Genomic DNA, 22,837 nt, shown 5'->3' on the forward strand with positions numbered 1-22,837 from the left:
GCGGCCCACTCGGTGGGACCCGCGTTCTGTAGAACGGCCGCTGCGTCGCCCTGCGCCGGCCTCCCATTGGGCGCTCGAAGTAAGGAGGGGAAGATGGCGGAGTGAGGGGGAAGGAAGGAGAGCGCCGTGGGCTGCGGCCCTGGGGCCTTAACTGAGGTAAGACATGGCGGGCTCAGGGGCTTCGGTGGGGAAGGTTCGTGGGCACGAGGGCCTGTTGGACAGAAAAAACCAGCCTTGAGCTTGGAGCTCACTTGGCGAAGCCCGTCGGTTGAGCCGGCCGGAACCTGCTCTCTTTCTACGTGCCCGTCCCGGTTCTGTGCCGCTGGAGAGAGACAAGTTCTGGGGTCCGGAGCTTATTCTTATTACCTCAGTTCTGGCCTTTTACCTCATAAGGGGCCTCCTTCCTCCTCCTCGTCCGGGGTTTGTGAGGGTGGAAGCAGCTCGCTTTTCTCTGCCTCCAGAGCCGCAAACTTGTAAGCGGGCTACGCCTGGAACGAGGGGGTCGAGAATCGCTGCGTGGCCTCGGTGGCCAAGCCAGGGCGATCCCCTCCTTTCCCCTCTCCCCTTTCCCCTACCTCCCCAAAGCTGGCAGTGAGCGAGGGCTTGCTGGTGAGGCCCTGCACGGGCGAGGTGCTCCAGGCACCCGGCGCTGTGCAGCGGCCAAGAGAGAGAGAGACAAGGCACACCGCCTCTCTAGTTCTCGAGCGGGTGGGGTTGGCGAGGCATTGCTGCGGGTACTTGGGCCTCACTGGGCGTCCCAGTGGCGAAGCCATCGCCTGCCTTCTTTCCAGTGTTGAGAAGTGGGTTGGGGGTCGGTGCGCATTTTCCAGGGGGGTCCTCTGTAGCTCCTGTGTTTTTCGAGGGAAGGCTGGAGTTCGTCGTGCCTGCAGCAGACTAGCCCGGCCTCTAGTCATCGTTACTGCGCAGGTCCGATTATGTGTCCCCTTTTCTTTCTTGAGCTGACAGGGGTGCCAACTTGAATAAAATATCGTGGGGACCAGGTAAGCCCCACCCCACATAATCAATCACATGACGCATTTCCCACACGCTATTTGAATGGCGATGCCCGTCAACTTTGTGGGGCCCCGGCCCCCTCAAATATTTTATTGTGGGGTCCGAAGCCCCCAGGAGTTGGCTCCTGTGAGAGCTGTATCTCTTGTTGATTCAGCTCCCATTTTCCCTTGTCTTGCACTTCACAGCTTTCATGTGCCTGTGTGTATCAGAAATAGAACAAGCCATATGTTTTTGTGGGGATCAGGAAGGCTTTCGCTGTCCTGTTTCCATACTCATATAAGTGGACATATTTATTTCCATTATTATTTACTTTTTCTGTGAATTTTGCTTTTTTTAAAAGAAAAATAACCCTGGGTCTTATTTGCTTCTTACAATTCTGTGTTTAATAAGTAACACATACAAGCAAGAGTGACAGATCAGCTGTTTTCTTAAAGAAGTTAAGAAATAGGAGCCCATCTGCAATGAAGAAATAAATTATGACTAGCTTTGGAAAAAACATTGAAACATACACTATGAACAAGCTGGCAGATCTTATGTAGAATTGCTGGTGAGCTTCAGCAGATGGCTGGAGTGCATTTTGAATGCATTAATTTGTATGCACTGTATCCATTACTATATAGACAAAGAGCAGCTGCATCTTATTGAAGCAGATACTGCAGAAATATTTTTTTTTTTAATTGCATACTTAGGAGATTCTATTTATACAGCTGCCAAAATGTCTTTGAATGGAAAAGAGACAGATGTGAAGAAATGGAGGTCTAATTCAAACTGCCCCAAGTAAGGGTGTATCATTTTTGGCGAGCTTTACTGGCAGAGTCAAAATCTGTAGTTGCCAGCCCCCTTCTCTATGAGCCAAGCCCCTTTCAAGCCTTTCCCAAGGGAAGAACTAGTGGAAAGAATGCCAGGTTGCTGTCAGTGCTTGAAAATGTCCCAAACCTTCAAGCAACAAATCAAGCACCCTCCCAAGGGAAGGGCTTGAGGGTAATGTAGCCAAGGCATGCAAGCCTTTCACACAGTGGTGCACAACGTACTCCACCTGCCTTTCCCAAGAGAAGGGTGGATGGGGAGAGTAGCCAGTTGGGTGCCACTGTTTGAATGTCCCCCAAGTGCCTTCAGGCCAGTGGTGTAGCTAGCCACTTGGGCGCCATGGATAGCGGGGCAGGGTGAGCAGGGCACAAAGCCAGAATCCCAGCGCCTGAGGTGTTACGTTCCGCTCAGGCGTCCTGCAGGCCCGCGTTTATCTTTCAAGCAGCGCAGAGCCTGCAGGAAGTCTGCCCAATGCTTCCCCCTCAGCTGGAGGGTAATTGAGAGGGAGGCGTTGGGCAGAGGCCAGTCCCACAGTGCTTTTTGGGGCGTCACGGTGTCTGCAGGTGCCCAAGACACCATGGCTCAGGTTCGCTGTGGGCCCAGCACCGCTCGTGGGGCCAGCTCGTGCCAGTTGCATCCTTCTCGGCTGCCCCCCCCGGCAGCTGTGGGGGATGCAGCAGCTTGGCGCCCTGCAAGCACAGCCCTGGTCCGCACTGCGCTCTGAGGTGCTTGGATTTGGGTGTCACCTTGGGCTCCAGCACTCAACACAAATACACACCCCAGCTTCTGGCAAGGACACTGGGAAATACATGGAAAAGATGAAAGCACTAAAAACTGTTATTTTGCCAACCCAAAAACCTGGGTGTTAGTGATATAGACATTTCCCCTGGAAAAAATTAATTCCAGCTTTGAAACTGCCTTATTTGATAGATAATTGCTAATTCATTTTATAAAGCAAAGCAATGCATTTTTATGGCCTTTCTGACACTAATGGGACTAAAATTCTAAAACTGCTGATCTCTTCCTAAGTCTATCTCCATCTTCTTGTCATCTTTGCTGGCATGACACAGACACCATTTTGCAGAGCTGGTGGTTGCTGTGTTGAGATTGGGCCTTGATCCAAGGCAATGGGATATTACGAAATATATATATATATATATATATATATATATATAGTCCAGTAGCACCTTAGAGACCAACTGGGTTTGTTCTTGGTATAAGCTTTCATGTGCATGCACACTTCTGGATATATGGACTCTGTTCTGAAACTGTATGCCATCAGTGATCCTAGCTACATAAGTGACACCACAAACTTTCTGAGGAAAATACAATCTTTGAACAGGTATCTGAAGAAGTGTGCATGCACATGAAAGCTTATACCAAGAACAAACTTAGTTGGTCTCTAAGGTGGTACTGGACAATTTTTTAATATATATTTTGACTGCGTCAGACCAACACAGCTACCTACCTGAATCTAGAATAATGGAATATTACGTTGTACTGATATTGCAGCCATTGCACTTGAGTCTCAGCGGTGCTGTTCCATTATTAGATCTTGCTTTAAATTAGATGAAGTACAGAAATTTCAATTCCTATAACAGCCCTTTACTGTTGAGTACTGCCAAAGTACCTGTTATAAGTAATTACATTTTACTATCATTCACTTCATTGGTTTTATTTACTATTTTAAGAAAGCAGATTAAAACTGCTTGGTACTAGAATCATTATAGCTGCTGACTAAACTGTGTCCTATTCCCCTGCTCTGCTCAGTGCAAAGTGATTATTTTAAAACATAGCTTCCAGTTTATATTTTGCTGAATGGAGTAGGGAGATAAGAGTTTCAGATTCTTTTTTGGCCTTAGTCTTATTGATGACAAAATTCTGTAAATGAAGAACCACTGTTCTGGGGAATTGATTTGCATCACAAAATAGTCCTGGGCACCCCCTTCCTCCAAGCTTTACATAATGCCATGTTAGCATCATGATAATGTATTAATACATTAAACATTTCAGTGTTGCTGTTCAGGGTGAAGGGGATTTATATTATTAATTGGGTGAGTAGACAACCTGCTTTGTGAATGTAGCAGTGATTTCAAAAACACAAACCTATTTTTAAATCTTGCATTACAGTTTCAATACCTTGACTTGCATCTTCACCTTCCACGGGTTTTCATGTGAGTTGGGTATAATTCCATCATGTCACTGGAAAATCTTGCATTATTTTGTTATGAAAATACTCTCAGATATGTGGAGAGGTGACTAGAACTGAAAGTAGTACGTATAGCAGCCAAGTTCTCCCACTCTCCCCTTCCTACTTTCTTATTAGTTAAGTAGCTCAGCATTTCAGTTACTGTAATTTATCAAGAGAATTGTCAAAGAATTTAAATATGCTTAAAAAAATTCTTGAGTAGTTAATGCGGTTTGATTTTTAAAACGAAATTTCAGAGTGCAAGATGGTATGAGAATTTAAAGACCATCTTAAATGGCTAGAAATTTCTAAAGGTGCTCACACTTCTTTGCCTTTAAAAATATTGTGTATTGCAGAAAGTGAATAAGCACCAGAATGCTGCTGTTTGTATGTACCGGGTATATGTGTGTGTTTAATTGTATGATGAGCACCCCTGCTCACAGGTGATCCATCATTCTACTGCTAGACTTGTCAGCTTTGCATTCTTAAGACCCGAGTGTAGTCCTTCCCTTTGAAATTTAATTAGAAACTGCGGATTTTCTGATCATCTCTATTTGAAACACTCCATTCTTTCCCCGAGAATTGCATATTACTTGATTAGATAGTAATTTGAGGGAAATGTAACCCTTTGTGCTTCTTTAGTTATGACTGCACTGTTATAAGCTGTTGAAGAAATGCAGAGGCTCTGAATGAAAAATGCATTCATTTGAGTATTGCATTTCTGACTGCTCAGTGAAGGCTAGGCAAATATGATCTTGATGAATTATACCCTGATGTTAAATGCATTGGCTTGAAGATAAGAGCTCTTTGATGCAATACACAGCCTGCTACCACTGTATGGAGCAATAAAGACAAAGTCCAAAGAAGGAATTGTAACTCCAAGCAAACAGTGGAAAGGTACCAGGAAGGCAAAATCAATTGGTAGCTCCTGTGCACATGTCCCCAAGCGTTTGGGATTCACCTGTACCTTTCAGATGCTGTACATTTCAGAAGTGGTGTGCATACTTGTTGGGTTTTAGAGACTGTTGTAAATCATGGTTTGCCACTAATCATGATTAGAAGCTTCTGGTTGTGTCACATTTGCCAGGGGCAGGAGGAGAACAGGAGTGTGCAAGTCAGCTTCTTGTGGCATAGTTAGCATTGCATCTACATAATCCCATTGATTACAATGAGCACTTCTATTTATTCCTTAAGACAAAACTTAGGAGATAATTTATGCCTCATCTTGAAAGGACATTGTCTGTTATACTAGCAGGCTGTGCATTGTCATCATGATTTATATGGGTTCTGGCACCTCTTTGGTGCGTTCCAGCACCTCTGTAGCATTGCAGCACAGGGGCACAGTTGCTCAGGGCTGCGCACCAGAGGCTGCAGGTGGCACTGCACTCCATGTTGAGCAACTGAGGCTGTGAGTGGCACAGTCTCCGGTGCGGCGCAGCGGCAGTGGGGTGAGTGGGCAAAGAAGAGAGCCCCCCCCCCAAAATGGTCACCAACTTTGGCTGGGCACTCCCCTAAGAAAAGCTCAACAAGTTCCAGTGCATCTTCCTGGAAGAAAAGCCCTGGTTGGAGACTTTTTTCAATACTAGGAAACCCAGTATCTTTGGATAAGAAGAGCAACATGTGATACATTTTTTTCTGTGGCCTGAACTTGAGTTCCTTTCCTGTTGTGTGCCTAGGTCCATGCATGCACCATCTTGATTGGCAGTCAGAATAAGAAAATTATCAGAAAGCTAAAGGCAAGAGTTCCTGGTTATAATTTATGCAGCCATAAAGCAAAAGGTAAGTGTTGGTTTAACCCTTCTTTGGATAATATGAAAGCCGTTTGCTGCCTAGCATCCTAGGAATAGTGTTTATGTTATACATTAAGCCTGCAACTTACACACATTTAACTACTGCGCATTAAGCTTTACCACTTGGCAAAATAATAAAAATAAGTAAACGGATTTGCACATCCAGGAAAAAAGACTTTGGCAATTGCACCCAATGTGTTTTGACTATACATGGTTTTGACTTTAGGCACAATTCCTGGAACATAACCTCCAGGTAAGTTGCGGGCTTACTATTCTTGGTTCAGATGAGAGCATACCATTTGGAGTTTTTACTAAGAGACTTAGTAGTTTTGTTGACAACTCCCTTCTCATGCAGTTCTAAAACCAATAACTATAAATAACCCCTTCCAAAATAAAGACACCACACATGAAAGTTAGCTTTTTATGATATTGCTTGACTGATGTATGATTTTTAAAAGCTCTCAATCTTTTCTTACACAGGGGAAAACATTCTTGTGGTTGCAGTCAAAGAATCAGGAGTCAGAAAATTACAGTAGTCTTATGCAACAGTAAGTAAATATGGAAAGGTGGTGTTAAGCTGAATTGACAGAAATTATTTCAGGTCCTTGGATAGACATCTATAAATGTATAAAGTTGGATAAAAGTATCTGGGTGTTTTCCACTACCCACTTGAAAGTGTTTTTCCAGCAGAGGAGAAGTGGAGTCTTGGATGTGTTTACACTGCCCTGCTTGGTTACCTAAGTGGGCTCGGCAACGTCTCTCCAAATTCACTTCCTGCCAGCTGGACTGCAGGTTGACAGTTATCACTCTCTCTCACTAGATGAATGCATGGGACAATGGCAACCCAGATTTTCTTTTTCTTTTTTCTTCCATCAGTCTGCCTTTCTGTGCTCCCCCCTTTCTCCATCTTAGCAGGATGAATCTGCCAACCCTCTCTGGAGTCATCCAACTAGGGGGGAAGGAAGCTAGGTCTCCCATTTCCCCTCATGACATGAAACCGACTCATAGTCTAAGTGTGCTGTATTGAAATGATGAAACACTCACCAACTGCTCACAGTTTCTGTTTATTCTCTGAAGTTTTCTTCCTCTGGCAATCTTTTTATTCCATTGCAATATTTGGATTAATTAGCATTTATCCCTGAAAAAGGCTTATTTCCTACAGCTTGAATGATGTACCAGGTAGACTTCTAGCACTGCTTGTATATAGCATTGGCCACAGCAATCAGGATCTGTTCTTGGTGTGTGAAACCTGAGGGGTCCCAGAATAAGAACTGCTTGGAATACCATGGGGGGGGGGGGTCACAGGCACTGTAATTCACCTGTAAAACAATTCCTCCAAATCTTTAAAAGTTCCAAGGTTCCCATAAAATGTATGTGTGAAGTCAGTTTCAACTTAATTTAGAGTGAAATTACTTTCTCTTTTAATTAGCTAATTTGTGTGTGTATGTTTCCAGGTCCTTTCCTGTCAACCCAACACAGGCTGCTAAAGGAGCTTTGACGGCTTCTGGTGAAGAAAACTGCTTCCTTTATCTCCATGAGGGAAATGAAGGAAAATGAAGAAGCACTGCTTATTTTCTGCTCCACTCCTTAACATGAATTGGAGATGTAAAGCCTGTATTATAGAAAAAAAAACTACTGTCCTTTCAGAGCAACTGAAATTAATGGCTGACATTTCACTGAAACATGCAAACTTTTTGTTCAGAGTTTTTGCACTCTATAAATGATTGCATATAGATAGAGGCATAACCCTAATTTGATTGGCATTTCCCCGCTTTCAAACTACCTTGGTAAAATAACTGCCTACTCTCAACATAGCATTTAGAGAAGCGAGCAAATTGATATATCCTTGGAACTTGTTACACAAACCTTTAAAGAAAATATTGCGCAGAAATAAAAGAATATACAGGTGTACTTAAAATGAGGAATAACTTTTTAAAAAGGAAAAAAAAACACCTTGTGAAATTGCCCTGTTGGAATTTTTCTCCTTTTAAAAGGAGCCAATTTATAGGTGTCCATCTTGATGCCATTATGTGAAGCAGTTGAAGCACAGTAGCATTTAGTAATTTTGTTCACTGTTTTGAGTAGACTATTAAAAAACAAAACTTGCATATATAAATTTACATAATTGCTGGAAAGGAGAGGTGATCCTGTGAGTTGCTGCTTTTCTAGCAAGATCCTTCCCAAGGGGTTGAATTCTTGAAACCAAACCCAGGAGCAATGGGTTTTACATGGTATCCTCAGTCTTCCTAGGGAATTCAGCAACAAAAGGAAGAATACCTTTCTCCAAGCTTTTACCCAAAGGCACCAACTGATAGTGTAAAATATATGTGAAATTTCCCACCAGTTGGATGAACAAAGACAACACATGCTCAGAAAGGGCTTCTTCACTAATTCTGTGGGTCACTGAAAGTTAACGTGGAAATTCTGTTTCTAACATGTTTACAAAATATGCTTTGTCTCAATTGCACATGATTCATATAGGACATTTTCTTTAGCATGGAATAATAGCTGATTTATTAGCCATACCTTGCAAGGGTAGATTGATTCCTGGTTTTTGAAAAGTCTCCCCCGCTTCCTTATGCTGAAGCCCTCAGCACTGCACCTTCAGTCTTACTGAAAATGTGAGTTTAAAATCTGCCAATGGCTTCAAAATATTTTCAATCTGGGTAAAAAAATGGGAGTGCATGTTATAATGGTCAGTCTTGGTTATTAACATTTTCAGTGCTACTTGATGTCTGGTTTGAGGTAGCAATGGCAATATTTCCTGAGATGGAAAACAGCGGCTGTTTGGGGTATTTAATAGTTTTGAAAGGAGCATCCCAAGCTAAATACTGGTATTTGCTCATCACTTAATCTTATGTTCCTTTTATATAATAAAAGATTCACATAAATACTTAGGAAAGCTTATTCAGATGCTTTCCTTAATTCAAATCAGTTTTTTTAAAATGGAATGTTTAATAGAAGATTATCAAACAGGTAAATATTTATAACTACTGAACATAATCAGATTTATGACTTGGGTCAGCTTGCTGGGGGGGAAATTGTCATGGTTGTCATTTAGATTGGCTTTGAAGTATACTTAAATCCTAATTCAAATAGAAGTCCAGAAATAAAAGTAGTTGGATTTCCTTCTAGGTTCTTCTGAACAGGAATTCCTGTTTAATTTATTGGGATTTTAGATATAGGGTTAGGCTTCTTAGTGAAACATTCTCTCATTCTGGAGCTGAAAATTCAGAAGACATCAGGTGTAGTGATGATTTGCTTCTATGTCAGTAGACTTTATGTTGTCTTCCTTACGTACTTCTCTCATATTTAATTTGTAAAAGAATATGCTGGCACAGAGTGAAAACGCTTAGTTTCCCTAAATTGTCAGGATAGATATAAGAGAAAGTGGCCATATCAGTTGCACAAAATTCCAGCAAAGAACAACTCCCCCATCCCTTTCCCTCAAGCTCCCCTGACTACATGAGGACTCAGTTTAAAATCTTGGAGAAACGAGTGCTGTACATGGCCCAAGAAACCTGTTTGTAGTACTTCTCCTGTAGCATCTTAAAAGTACTGTGTCAAGGCAATACTGCCTTAATCTTTTTGTTTTACATTTTGATCTGCATCTCTTCATGTTGGCAGGAAATCTTTCCTTTATGAAAAACAAATACTGGGGCACGTGCAATAGTATAATATATACATATAAATATATTTTAATACTTGTGGACAAAATGTTACAAGTTGTTTGAGAACAACAAAATCACCAATGTCTTCCATTTTGAGATGTGTATAGTTCCATAAGCATTAGTGCTTTGTAGCAAAACTGTAGTGCCATTTTAGGATCAGTGCATGAGCCTAGTAGTACTTTTTTTACAATTTCAGAGTGACAAATTAACAAGGCTGATGGTGTAATTCATAAGAAACTGACAAGATTATGGTCATGAGCTAAGGATGCAGTGTCCTTTCTAGGCAATGATAGCTTATATTGGTGAATAAAATCAGTAGCATGAGGAGTGCATGGCTCTTGAATCTGTAAGCAGGTAGACGTGCACCTCAAAGAAACTACAATTGAAACAGTCCTTAACAAATCTTTTTTTGAGCAAATAATATTTTGCTACAATGGGAAAATTCACTGATCTCTTGGACTAAGAAGTTTCACAGATTTAAGTGTGCATAAGGCTAATCTTTGCCACAACATGTTCTCATAAAATGTCCCTTCATATATGACTGTTCTCCATTCAGAAGAGCCTATAAACTTTTACTCAGTTACCCACTAGTTGCATATTTGCTCATAAGTACCCTTATGTTAGAGCAGCACATCATCTATCAAGTTGAAAAAATGACTAAATTATAAATAATAACACTGCTACTGCTATTCAAGATTGGTAGTATTCATTTTTGAAAGCAAATGATTCTCATTTTTCTACTTCCATAGAAAGCACCTGAAGGAGTTTGCTGTTTTAAAAATTTTTAAATCATTGCAGTACAACTATTTGGGTCACTAAGATGTCTCCCTGCTTATATTATCAATTTGCTTTTAGTTCAAATAAGTGAGATCAGCAATTCAGGCACCTGATTTTTCTGTGCAGATCCTGTAGTCTGGACTGCTGTGATTCTGTTTTTAGAAAACAACTACTTGTAGCTTAAAGAGGATACTGCATCTTTTTCTTGGTCTTGTCTGTAAATGGCTACCTTGGTGAGGAAAAAAAATATTTCTGGTTTTGGTTTACCATTGGCTAAAAATTCATAGGAAACATTTAATTAACCACAAAACAAGAGATCTATGTTTAAAGGTCTCTGCCTATTCTCCCTTGAAATTTGGGAAGGTGGGTTGTTTACAAATGAGCAGTGAGGACCTGAGCTCAGCCAAGGTTCTGTTGGAAAGAAATGTATCTGTCCCACTGAATGAAATAGTTTTTAGTGCTTGGGAGAATCAATTGATGGAAAAATACCTCTGAAACTGGAATGCAAAATAGCACAGTATGTAGGGGGAAAGAATCCCTGATGCAAATAAAGCCATAAGATGACTTAATCAATAGAACTTTAGTAGCAATAACTGTTTGCATGTAATAGGAACTACTTGCATTAGCAAGTATTGTATAGTAGAATAAATGGTACTAACCAAATAGGTTTGTGGTGCTCTGTGTTGCAGGGAGTTGCCTGACATGATGAGTTTTCTCTTTAAAATGTTAGGAAATTCCTCAAAGGAAGTTGGCACTTGAATGCTTTATTGAGGAGCCTGTTTAAAACTCCTGCATAGCTCCCCCCCCCCCATTGATGCAACTAGGGCAGAAATTTGTTGTGGTCATGGGCTAAAGATGCAGTGTGCATGAGAAAGTGGATGAACCCCTGTCCTCCTTGTCAATAGATAGCATGTAGTTGAACTTCTGGTGTGAAAGGGAACTCTTCAGAGACTGTGAACAGGGCCAGGTTCAACCTAAACATGCAATTTAGATTTGATTGTGGAAACTTGTTGCCATTACCTAAAGCTGGTTAGATGTGTCAAATTTTTGAGGAATGTTGGCAAGGTACAAAGCATCCTAGCACCTAGCAAGTGTTGTGTCTCCTGAAAATGTTATTTTTCTCTTTAAAAAAACCTTTTAAAAACTTGTACGCCTGTTACGTGGTTTCACTCTTAATTATAAAAGCTACTTTTGAGTTTGGAAGCTTCTATTCTAGATGGGTATGCCTGGCAATCTTACCCTCACCACTCTATAGAGTGCAGTTCATACCTCTTTAAAATGCAGCTTGCACTAACCTAGTATGCATGTAAGACCATGTAAACTGTAAGCCTAATATGTAACTCTGCCTTAAACAGGATTCAGCTGAAGTAGAACAGATTCATCTACAAGGTTGGGATGTATACTTGAAGGCTTTACCTTTATTGTTTTCCTTAATTGCAAGGAGTTATATCCCAGCTGGTATGTGTCTGCCAACAGAAGGCTTTTGAATAGGGATCAAGGCTATTTTGGGTAGTTCCCCTCCCCTCAACAGCTGCCCATACTGTTCCAAAGGGCCCACCAATTCTCCAGGTCAGATTTGAGTGGGAAGGAGGAATCACTGAAGAGTGCCTCAACCCTTTTTCCACTGATGGCTCCACTGTACTAAAGAGCCTTCCATAAGCAGAATATGGCCAGAGGGTAGCCAGTATCTATCATCAGTCTGATCAACACAGCCATCTGTTCAAGTGGATGGAAGAAGCCCATATTGTAAAAGTAGAATTGATATGTATTCTGTACAGAACAACCCCTATATATTCATTCTGTAATATGAGCTTTACTAATGGTTTCCAAAATAGTGTTTGAAATCTGAATCAAGGAGACTGTCCTTTATATGTGAAAAAATAGTCAACAAAAACCTGTGACTATTTTGTCACAAAATATACAAGGCACTTTTTACTGTTTTCAAACAAACATGATTCTAGGGCTAAGGAAATTTGCACTTTGTTAACCATTCTGAGCAAACTGGCAGAATCTGAAAGGCATATCACGGCTATGCCACCAGTAGGACTTGCTTTGCTCTAAATTTATTTTGAGTTGCTGGTTTGCAGATACTTTTCAATTTGCAAAACTGGTGCTTGACTGACATAGTGCTGCTGCTACCCAATTTAATAAATAATGAGCTTTTTAGCTTGGTATCTGGATAAGTGTGTGAGCTTCATACATGCAGGATTTGCTGTTGTGGTGCTTAGTCAGAAACATTTAGGATGTGGTTAACTGTTTGAAGATGCTTGGCTATCTTGCATAACCTCATAATGGAGAGCTTTGCTGCCTAGATCTATAGAAATGAGGGGTTCTGTTACTCCAGAGCAGCCTTTGCCAGCCTGGTGCCCTCCAGATGCTTTGTGCTGTAGGTCCCATCAACCCCAGCAGCACATCCAAAACAACTGGAGGACACCTGTGAGAGGCGGCTTCAACAAATTGCACTTAAGCAGTTTGCACCTCAGTAGCTGTAGTATTTAAACTCCTGAAGGTTTAGCACTGAAATTTGTTTCCATAAGCAGTTAATGAGGGGAAAGATCTTTCTATGAAGTGGCTCTTCATGGCACATAAGCAGCACTTGGGGTATACATGGTGTATACACCACCACCTCGCCTTCCATTTATTCTCCTAACAGCCTTTATTCTATCAGTGGAGAACAGGATTTCATTCTAAGTATATTAGTGCCATTCTTTATGAATGGTTGCAGGGGGCTCTTTTTTAATAGTCTGTCTCTATTCTACATGTGCACTAGTTTTTACGATAAAATCCCCCTTACTTGACTTCTCCCTTTTAGACCTTTTATTCTTGCTTTGCACTTTGAAGAATAGTAATTATTGAGCAGTAGAAGTCCAAGCACAATACATGGGTGCCAATAAATGTATTTTCCAAACAGGCTTCTGGGATATAGATGGTAAGTTTGCAAGTGGTAGCGTTGGATCTTTGCAACAGGATTTGGAGGCCTAAGCTGAACTGAATTTTTGTACCATGCTTTATTAAGTACTTGAAGATTGAGGGTGGGGGTGGAGGAAGGACAAGGAGTTTATGCCCTCACCCTGTACACAGAAAGGCAATGAGTTCTCCCTGCCCTGAAATGTAGAGGAATGGTCAGCTAAGTGGTGCTCCCCAAAGACTACAGGAATAAAAGCTTAGTAGGGTATCTGCTGAACAAAGAACTCATTTGTATGAAAGGACTCCTATGACGGGAATGTGGAAAACAAAATACTAGAGAATGAGAATATGTCATGTGATGGGGCAGGGGAGAATGCCCCAAGGTGAAGATTTCCTACCTAACTAGATGAGAAGAAAGCAGGTTTAGAGCTGGAAATTGGTTCTATCTGGGGGGGGGGGGGGGCAGGATGAAAGCATTCGAGTTTGATCACTTGCTAGTTCGTTTTAGATGGAATTGTCAACTTTCCCTAATTACAGCACAATGAACATACCACAGAGTTTAGCATTTAAATAGTTGCAACTTATCTGTCCTCTGCTATCTTTGACAAACCCTTGGACGGCAGATGAGGTTGTGAAACTCAAGTATGGAAAACATACATGGAAAATTGACAATGGCACAAGCACATAGGCTCACAAACCAAGTCTTTTATAGAGGTAGTATTCTAATTATGCATGATTAAGATGTCTAGTGTTATAGTTATTACCAGTAAATTGATATATGCATTTATACATAATGAAGCAATAGGAACTAATATACCAATAGCTTGAACTTACTGCTTTGATTCTCAGATTTTGATTTTAGAGAACATTCTGTCTCTTTAAAGGAGGCAGAATGTACAAATAAGAGAAGCATGACACCAAAACTGTGTATTTGAAAGAAGAATCAGCAGAATGAGCCCTTTTGACCTCTTACCAGGTTCATTGTGTTCCCTTGAGCCTACATAATATGAGCATGGTTGGTGGTAAGATGGGTTTCTTGGCTGCTGCAATTGTACAAATAAAAAAGGTGCAGAGTTTCAGAGTACAGAGAAGGCACTAGATGAACCCCAAATAGGGCAATAGCAAAATGTATGTAGTAGGATTTTTCAGGTAACAAGAAGGAAGGAACCTGGATCACAACCTGTTGGCAAATAAATGAGAATTTAGGTGGATGAAATCATTAAGCAGTCCTTACTCTTCAGGTATTGAGTTTAAATGACAGGTTCTCCCCGCCAGGTATCTCTCACCCTGTTAGGCAGCTATACCAAGATGAACTGGTTTCAGACCAGCATTAATATACCTTACAATAACTAATCTGAAAATGGCAAAGTTCTGCTTTAGACACAAAGCAAGGTAAAGCTTGCTAAGTAGGAGTGGAGCTTGCTAACTAGATTCAAGAGAGTAAATGGCACCCCCATAAAAAATTATTGGTTTAGTTACAAAAAAAGTAAAGTGGGTGCATTTAATGGTAGAATATATATGCTGAATACGTAGAGGATGGTAGAAGCATAGCCCTTTTATCTAAACCTGGACTAGAAAATTATTTTCCTAATGTGAAGGTGCTGCTTAAAATAAACACTGAGTTTAAAGTTCCTTAACTAGATTATGGCTATACTAGTTTCTGCAGAGCAAGTTACAAACACTTCTTCATATCAAAGTTTGTTTTCTCATAGATCTGAAAAAGGGTTCGTTATGGCAAATCTGCATTTTATGTTAGTGGTTATTTTCCCAATCATTTATTTTAAGCTTGTTATAGAGGCCATATTTTTTACATTGCCAGTCTCAGTAATTAGTAGCTGCCAAATAGATGTATGAATATTGGAGACGTGAGTGCAGGCTTGTAATGACATCAGTTTGACTTCCCCTCTGATTTCATGTTAACATGAAAATACTCCATAGTATTTTATCATTGAATTGTTTTCCCCAAACTCTGTCCCTCTTGTAGGTTGTGATTTAGGTCTCTGCTAATTAATTTCTTCTTTCAGAGCAAAGAAAAGATTGTCTTTGCAAATGCATAGGATAACTGATCATAATAAAAGGATTGTGAAAGCTAGTCTGGGAAAATGTACAGAAACATTGTATAAATTTTAGAAGTAGGCTTAAATTTTGTTAACTCACTTGAACAAGCAGAACAGACAAGAAAGGTATATGCCACTGCAAACTATTTACTCCCATTGCACAATTATGTAACAAATACCACAAATCTACCCATGTATATATCTGAAGATTTCCAAAAGGCAGCTTGCTTTTATATCTATGCATCTTTTGGGGAGGGAAAGAGGGTGTTAAAATTATTCTTTTGACACTGTAAACAATAATTGTTCAAAACTGAACCTGGAAACTCTGCACCTGTATACAATTTTTTAGCAATAAAGCAGCATGGGCTGAGAATGCACTTAAAATGCCATTGTGTCATTTATTCTAGGACAAACTCTTGAAATGATAGAAATGTAGGTTCACATATTTCAAAGTTTGCCCTCATTGTGGAGCAGGAGAAAGATGTTTAATCATTGCAAGCTTATATGATTGCTGTGAAACCCCAGCAGCTTTTTAGCACATCTGAGCCACTTCATACTCATGTATTTTTCAACAATTATGTGATTGGTTGCCATGTGTTTTGCAGTGCCTCTTCTCCCTCCTCTTCCCAATATAGTGGTACCTCGGGTTACATACGCTTCAGGTTACAGACTCCGCTAACCCAGAAATATTACCTTGGGTTAAGAACTTTGCTTCAGGATGAGAACAGAAATCGTGCTCCGGCGGCGCAGCGGGAGGCCCCATTAGCTAAAGTGGTGCTTCAGGTTTAAGAACGGACTTCTGGAACAAGTTAAGTACTTAACCCGAGGTACCACTGTACAGGGCTTTAAGTTAGCTGCATTGTTTTTTTCAGAAAACTATCAGGTGGTGAAATGAATAGGAAAGCAGCTCCATCAAACATAAGCTAACTGGTCAGTCCATTCTGTCAAATTTGTGTCTACACCATTTAAACAGCACTGGAACGCACATTCTTACATTGGACTTGAAATTGTTTTTATTGTTAAATTGCTTTGAGATGTTTCATAAGAAGCAACTCATAAAATTAATAAGAGAGATACAGAAAAGCCTTTATGTAGGCTGCCTCACATCTGTACAACTTTCCTAACCTATGCTCCACCTTTGGTAGTTTAGGCAGCATTTTAAAAACCCGGTTGTTAGCATAGAATTCAACTGGTGTTACAGTTAAGAGTTCAAGTTCGATGAAATTTTAATAGTTTTTAAATTGACACTTTTAGTTTACACAACAGGTTACTGGGTAGACTGAACTGTCTCAAGCCAAATTTAAAATAAAATGCTGAATTGAAGCCACCAACAAAACTGTACAAGCTGTACATTTCTTCTAAACAGAGGCTGCAAATGCATTCACTGTATAGTTTAGGATAGTATTAACAGATGCAACAATTCCAAAAAAATCCAGGCAGAACTATATGTGCACATATAAAAATATAGCAGTTCATATGCTTTGTGTAATCCATTTGCCAGTCAAAGACACACTGCCTTTTTCAAATACTGTACAACCAAAACAGTGGTTGTGTAGACGGCAAGTTACAACCTCATGTTCATCACAGCCAAATGCAGATATGTGACTTGCAGAAATGCTACCAGTTAGTTCAACTTCTTCCTTGTTCCCCCAGATGCTTGGCCATGTAGTCTTGCTTTGTAGATCTGCTTTTCAGACATCAACTTCTGCTGGTTTCTTTCTTCGAGTTTCTCAATCAACCGTTCTATCCGTATGTGCGCTAAAACAAGGCTCTCCTTTAACTACAAAAAAATAATAATCACCAAGCTTAGATAAAACAAAGTGATGCAGAAAACCAATTATATCAGCCAAATCTTTGTCAGTGAAAACAAAAAATTGTCCAATATTTTAAGTCCAGCGACACACCTTGTAACTATGCATTTGAGAGGCATCTCTGTTAAAGGTGTGGGAGAAAATCAACATTGCACCAAGGCTATTCTGTCAGGTCAAGCATTTTGGCTTGCTAGATGAATCAATCCCCTTTACCTGTTTCGGGTGTTCTCTCAACCAAACACCCCCTTGACCCAATTATAGAGGGCACAGGGGAAGGAGGGGATGGAACCCCAGTGCACAAGCAGAAGTCCTTGTTCAGGGTATCTCTCATGTATCTTGGGGAAGTGACTAGGGCAGCTGAGCGCTCCTTCATTATAGCTCTCCAAACTTGATTGGCATGAACCCAGTATGCTGACAATCAATTCTTCAAACATCGTGTAAGACAGTTTGTCATGTGCAAATTTGGTTCCACTTGCTCCTCACCTTTTAGCCCACCTCACTGGCCTCGGATGAAAGCCGCTACTGTCAGCTGTGTAGTCTGACACTTAATCATACTTGGGAAGATTTAAACTCAGGTAGGTCCCCTATGGCCTACCATAGCTGTTTGCTAGCATGGTCAAGGGTTGCCCATCCCTGATTTAAACAGTTCTACTTGATCTAAAGAAATGATGAAGCTGTACAGGGCCTGTTCCAAACCTCTCCAACTGCACAGAATCCACTGCGGCAGCTTTTTCATTTGGGTAATGGCAGAAGCCTCAGAATATGTGAGGAGTCCACAATGCAGTTCCTACCAGAACTGGGGCAACATTAGTGCAGGAAGAAGCCGTGCTGTGGACTCCTCTTTTATAGCACAGAAATTCTCCTGTTTCCTCAAGTGGCACAGGAAAGTCAAGCTGGAACAGCTCCTATTTGTCTCCGATAAAGTGAGGACACACTCTCTGAATATCTTATTAGCAGAGTATACCATATTTGCCTTTGGTATTCAGCTGCCAAATGTGTTCATGTGCTCTTTGGTTTAAATGAGCAAAGGACTGTATTAAGCTCAATTTTATGGACTGCTTGTTTTGAAAAGCTTGTTTATGAAAACAGGATGCTGTAGTTAGTTTCCAGAAAATATTTATAATTTAAACTGAAAAATGTTAATATTTACTAGTTTGAAGTATAAATATTCTCTGGAAACTAACTAGAGCATCCTATTTTCATACAACCATGTGCTTGAAAGAACAACCGGTGTTGGCTAAGTGTGCCTGGGAACTACCGTATTTTTTCTATTTCACAGACTTGGAGGGTTGCCTTTGATTTGCCAAGCCTCAAAACAGTTTGTGCCCATTATTATTACTAGAAAAGAGCCTATGTTTCCATGTTCCATAAATGTCTGAAAGACTGCTCTGACTACTCCTTTTAAACCTCAGTCTAATATATTGTGCAACAGTCTATACGAGAAACCCAGGTTCAAATTCTGCCCTGTCAAAGACTATCAGCACAATTCTATCTATGTCTGCCCATAAGTAAGTCATATTGAATCAGTGATTTCGGTGGGCCTTATACTCCCAGGTGAATGGGGTTAGGATAGCAGCCTTAAAAAAGTTCACTAGACGCTCTCTGTTGCAAGGGTTGCAAAGCTGATAAGAGCACTTAGCATGTTTTGTAATGGTACATATTTTTGTACATTTAGTCACATTTTTATCTGCCCAGTTCCCCTGTGAGAAGGGGAAAACAGTAGTTAACAAACACAAAAACAGAAGAACACTTACTTTCTGTACTTGTTCCTTTAGGCTCACAGGAGGACAGGTCATCTTTGAGGCTTCAATTGTCGTTTTAGTTTTTAACAAGTAACTGAAAAACAAGTTTAAAGACAATACATTTTGAAATTAGCTGATCAGTCACAGGAATGTATGAATAAAGGAGAGGATAAAAATAATTTATATTGCAATTTTTCAGAATATTGTGTCCAATTTTTTCAACATTTTTGTCTACTCCAGCAAGAGAAATCTAAGCATTCAAAAGTGAAGATTATTCATAATAACAACCATGTAATAGTATTTTGCCAGCATCCTGATTTCAATAATTATATCCTAACTTGTGATATAATTTCCTGAAATTAATAGGTTTCCACAATCTGATACTGCAGTACATTTCAGATTCGTAACAATGTATTTTGAAGGACCTAATTATTCAATATACAACACTTATTTTATTTTCAAGAAAATAACTTCTCGCCTCTCCTGTCCCTTCCTCAAGTAGGCTAAACTTTTGTGGTCATAGATCACTTCTGTTTTATAGCCAGTTTTAAGCCCTTTCACACAGCATATTCAAAGGTCAATGCCTTATCATGAAGTAATACTTAAGCAGCCAATCAACAAGTAAATGTCATCCACTGAAAAGCACCGTCTTGAGCTGTGACATTACGGTTTCTCATTCACAAGTCAAAACACAAGACTGCATGATCATTGTTTAGCGTAATAGCAAGGCTATTCAAATCCCAGGTCAGCCATGAAGCTCACTGGGTGACTTTGGACCTGTACTTCCCACTAACCATATAGTACTGGGCTGTTGGGAATCTAAACTGGAAGGGAAGCAGTCCCCTGAGCTCTTTGTAGAGGTGATGGGATAAAAAAAAGGGGGGGGGACAATTAAGTGGAGTCGCCCTTAAGATCAAGAAAATATGAATGGTACTTTCCAGTTGCTAATTGAATAAATCTCCTAAACTTGTATCCCACTGGAAAATTAGTTTTAGATCAGCTCTCACAACAGCATGGTGTTACTCCTGGAATAGTTATTTTCAGTTGTATAAACGCCTGCTTCTACCCAAACATTAGCTACATATTGTGCTGCTGTAACTACCACAGCATAGTGTCTACAAATGATGCCATCAGCCAGTATCTCTTTTGGAAAAGCCTTTTTTTAATCCTTTGCATGCCTTTTTATGAAACCTTCATATATAAACTTATACAGGATGTCTTGTATGTGTCAGTTTGTTACCCTTCGTTTTACTGGAGTTTATCCGCATGACTTAACCATCTGATCAGTTCAATATGCATCTGGACACTAACCATATGATGTTGTCCTTCAAAAGGCAAAAGAAGCCTCGCAGGTGAGCCAGAGGTTTTGAACAATAGAGTCTGAAACCTATTCCCGCTTTACATTCTCGACAGTACAACATGTTGTAGGTGCTGGGGAAAAAAGACCAGGTGTGCAGTCAGCATTCCATAATCTGCTTTATGACCAAACTAGGGGCTTCAGCCATCATAAGCAACATTTTTGGAATTTGCCCTAGAAAATCCAGAATTATTCAGTTATAAAAACCAAATTTAGAGTAACTTTTCAGAAGTATGCATCTTTCCATTAGTAGATAGCAGGCATAGGCAAACTCGGCCCTCCAGATCTTTTGGGACTACAATTCCCATCATCTCTGACTGGTCCTGCTAGCTAGGGATCATGGGAGTTGTAGGCCAAAAACATCTGGAGGGCCGAGTTTGCCTATGCCTGGTATATAGCTTCCAAGTTTACAGGGGAGAGGGGTGTTGCAAAAGCCTGTATGAACATATTCCTTGTGATAAGAATGCAGCATGGTTTCCTTACTACAGAATATGCATCCTTAAACAAAAGATGCTGCATTCATCCAAAATATTTACAAAGAAGTCCTATGAGGGCAGCGGTGGGAGAATCCAAGGTGGATGAGAAACCAAATCGAAAGCTCTGCGGAGCTGGTAGGGCAGAAAATTGGGGTGGGGAACAAGGAGGATGTTTCCAAATTTCTTCTTTCACTGGTTCCCATAACATCTTATTGTTTTCACAGTCAGAAAGCTAGAGAAGGCAGAAACCTTTCTCTGCCCAGATCTTTATCTATACTCTTCTAGGACCCCAGGATACCCGCCCCAGGAAACAAAGGAAAGAAGAGATGCAAAAAGAGCCATTTCTCGGAGACAAAGGGTGCTCACTGGGAATGAAATAAACATTTACTTAAGCCAGGCATTTTATTTTGAAAAAGTACTAAAAAAAACAAGTCTGGCAAATCAAGTATTTATTTCATTAGCCACCTTCCCCAAGTCACATGCAAATAGAACAAAAAGGTGGCATAGGGTTCCAAGATATTCTTGCTCTTCTAAGCATCTGATGTAGTAAATTTTAATTAAAAAACAAACTCACCATCCATTGAGGTCTCCCTCAATGCAGACCATCAATTTATCTTCCACTACAACATCATTTGTAACCTCTGAAAAGAGCAGACCTTTTGCAGATTGAATAAAGCTAAGCATTCATCAATACATTACATTCAAACACTTTATTTCATTTAATATTTATTCAGGGACCTGTTAAGACACCTGTAAATTATTCAAATAAATCTCATAGAAACAAGACTATCTTCATGCTTGAAAAATAAGAGACATCTACTGCTAGAATTACTGCAACATGCACTTTAGGTTTAATATATATTATTACAGGCATATTTAAATTACTGAAGCATTTTACGCAAGCTAAATCTAAATTAAAAATGTCACTTTCAGAAATCATAGTAGAAAAGGGACTCTCACTGAAGATTGCAAAAGTGGATTCCTGTTATGATAGAAATTAATGCTGTACTTTGGAATTCACACCATTATTTAGATCATGGCTTGATGTTGATTTATTTAACATTTGTTAAGATTAAACAGTTTATTGGTTTGGAAATGAAAGCTTCTGAACTCCTCATGGCTATGCCACATGAGGAGACGAGGCGGGAATCACCCCAACAGAAGGCTCTCCACAGCTTATTCACATCACACTAAATTGGTTTAGTGTGTGAATGTGAATGTGGCCTTCTCAGCCTCAGAATGGTTGTGGGAATAAGGGCAAGTGGAGTGTCATATATGGCCTGAGGTCCACATTCATGCTTGGTCAACCCTGTAGGGTCTCTCTCTCTATATATATATACACACTACTCTCTGTCTCTCTCTCTCTCTCTCCTGCTGCCAATACTGGCAAGGTCTCATGGGACTACATCATTTTTGTTTTTTAAATGTATTTTTATTGCTTTTATTTCTTATGCATTATATTTCAGTTTGAATTACATTTGAATTACAAGAAAATACAACATAAGAAATGAAAGCAATCAAAATCAAACAGCACATGGCAGAAGACATCACAAAAATCATGAGCCACGACCACCAACATTTTTCAAGTGGCCAGCGGGGGGGGGGGGGGAGAGAGTTTTGAGCTTCGCACGATCCCTACATAAATGTAACAGGTGTAATGATAACCCGTGTACATTGCCACGTGCGACAACAATCCTGCGTGTATTTATTTGAACATCTGTGCAGCCTGACTGATGAAGAGCCCGGTGTAGCTCGGAAGTTCGCACCTTTTCTTTTTCTAAAGAAAAGAAAGCGCCTTTCCCTTTTCGCTCCGAGGCTGCCAACCCAACACTCAAAAGAGTGTGACTCACTCACTGAAGCAAACGAGAAGGCGGAGCTTCTCCTCCTGGGCGCAGAGATGAAGCGAGTCGCCCAGCACCGAACGGCAACCGCGGCACTGGTAGAGCACGCAGTCCTCCAGCCTGAGACTCCGGGAGCCCGGAACCCGCTCCCCGGGGTTCTCCGGAGGCTTTGCGCTTTGCTGACCATGGCGGCAGCTCTTCGTCCCGGGTTCCGCCCGATCCACCCTGATCACGCCTCCCAGTTGGGGCTCCTGGAAGAAAAGCTCCAGCTGCCGCCGCACGGCCATGTTTCTTCCCGCCAACTTTTCAAACTCAGTCCCCACCCCCTGGGGCGCCTATTGGGGCAGTCCCTCATGACGCTAGCAGGCTTTCCCCCCTCCGATTGGGTGCCGCTCTTAC

General features: G+C 40.7%; 1 protein-coding gene and 1 long non-coding RNA gene across 3 annotated transcripts; one reads left to right on the top strand and one right to left on the bottom strand.

The window, feature by feature from the left end:
- Positions 1-8: 8 nt before the first annotated feature.
- Positions 9-15,595, top strand: LOC308472682. The gene is made up of 4 exons (XR_013983612.1): positions 9-156; positions 5,686-5,788; positions 6,280-6,347; positions 7,254-15,595. It is a non-coding gene; the product is annotated as an uncharacterized lncRNA (long non-coding RNA).
- OIP5 (Opa interacting protein 5) lies at positions 10,203-22,824 on the bottom strand. Of its 2 annotated transcripts, XM_080997681.1 has the most exons (5): positions 22,452-22,803; positions 21,172-21,238; positions 20,076-20,195; positions 18,777-18,858; positions 10,203-16,991 (listed from the first exon to the last, which is right to left on the bottom strand). In XM_080997681.1, the coding sequence occupies exons 1-5, from the start codon at positions 22,723-22,725 to the stop codon at positions 16,836-16,838; spliced, it is 699 nt and encodes a 232-aa protein (XP_080853807.1). In that variant the 5' UTR covers positions 22,726-22,803; the 3' UTR covers positions 10,203-16,835. The 2 variants fall into 2 exon arrangements, with proteins under 2 accessions (XP_080853807.1, XP_080853808.1); XM_080997682.1 differs by lacking the exon at positions 20,076-20,195 and having other exon boundaries at positions 22,452-22,824.
- Positions 22,825-22,837: the final 13 nt, after the last annotated feature.

Source organism: Podarcis pityusensis (assembly GCF_964106645.2).
Source record: "Podarcis pityusensis genome assembly, chromosome: 1".
NCBI lineage: Eukaryota > Metazoa > Chordata > Lepidosauria > Squamata > Lacertidae > Podarcis > Podarcis pityusensis.

Bases quoted from the DNA above. Each gene is read 5' to 3' on its own strand.
- OIP5 (XM_080997681.1), bottom strand. From the start codon at position 22,725: ATGGCCGTGCGGCGGCAGCTGGAGCTTTTCTTCCAGGAGCCCCAACTG. The intron at 21,239-22,451 runs GTGAGTGAGTCA...TGCTCTTTTCAG, and splicing joins CCGCCTTCTCGTTTGCTTCA to AGGTTACAAATGATGTTGTA. The intron at 16,992-18,776 runs GTAAGTGTTCTT...ATTTTTTTGTAG, and splicing joins TAAAGGAACAAGTACAGAAA to TTAAAGGAGAGCCTTGTTTT.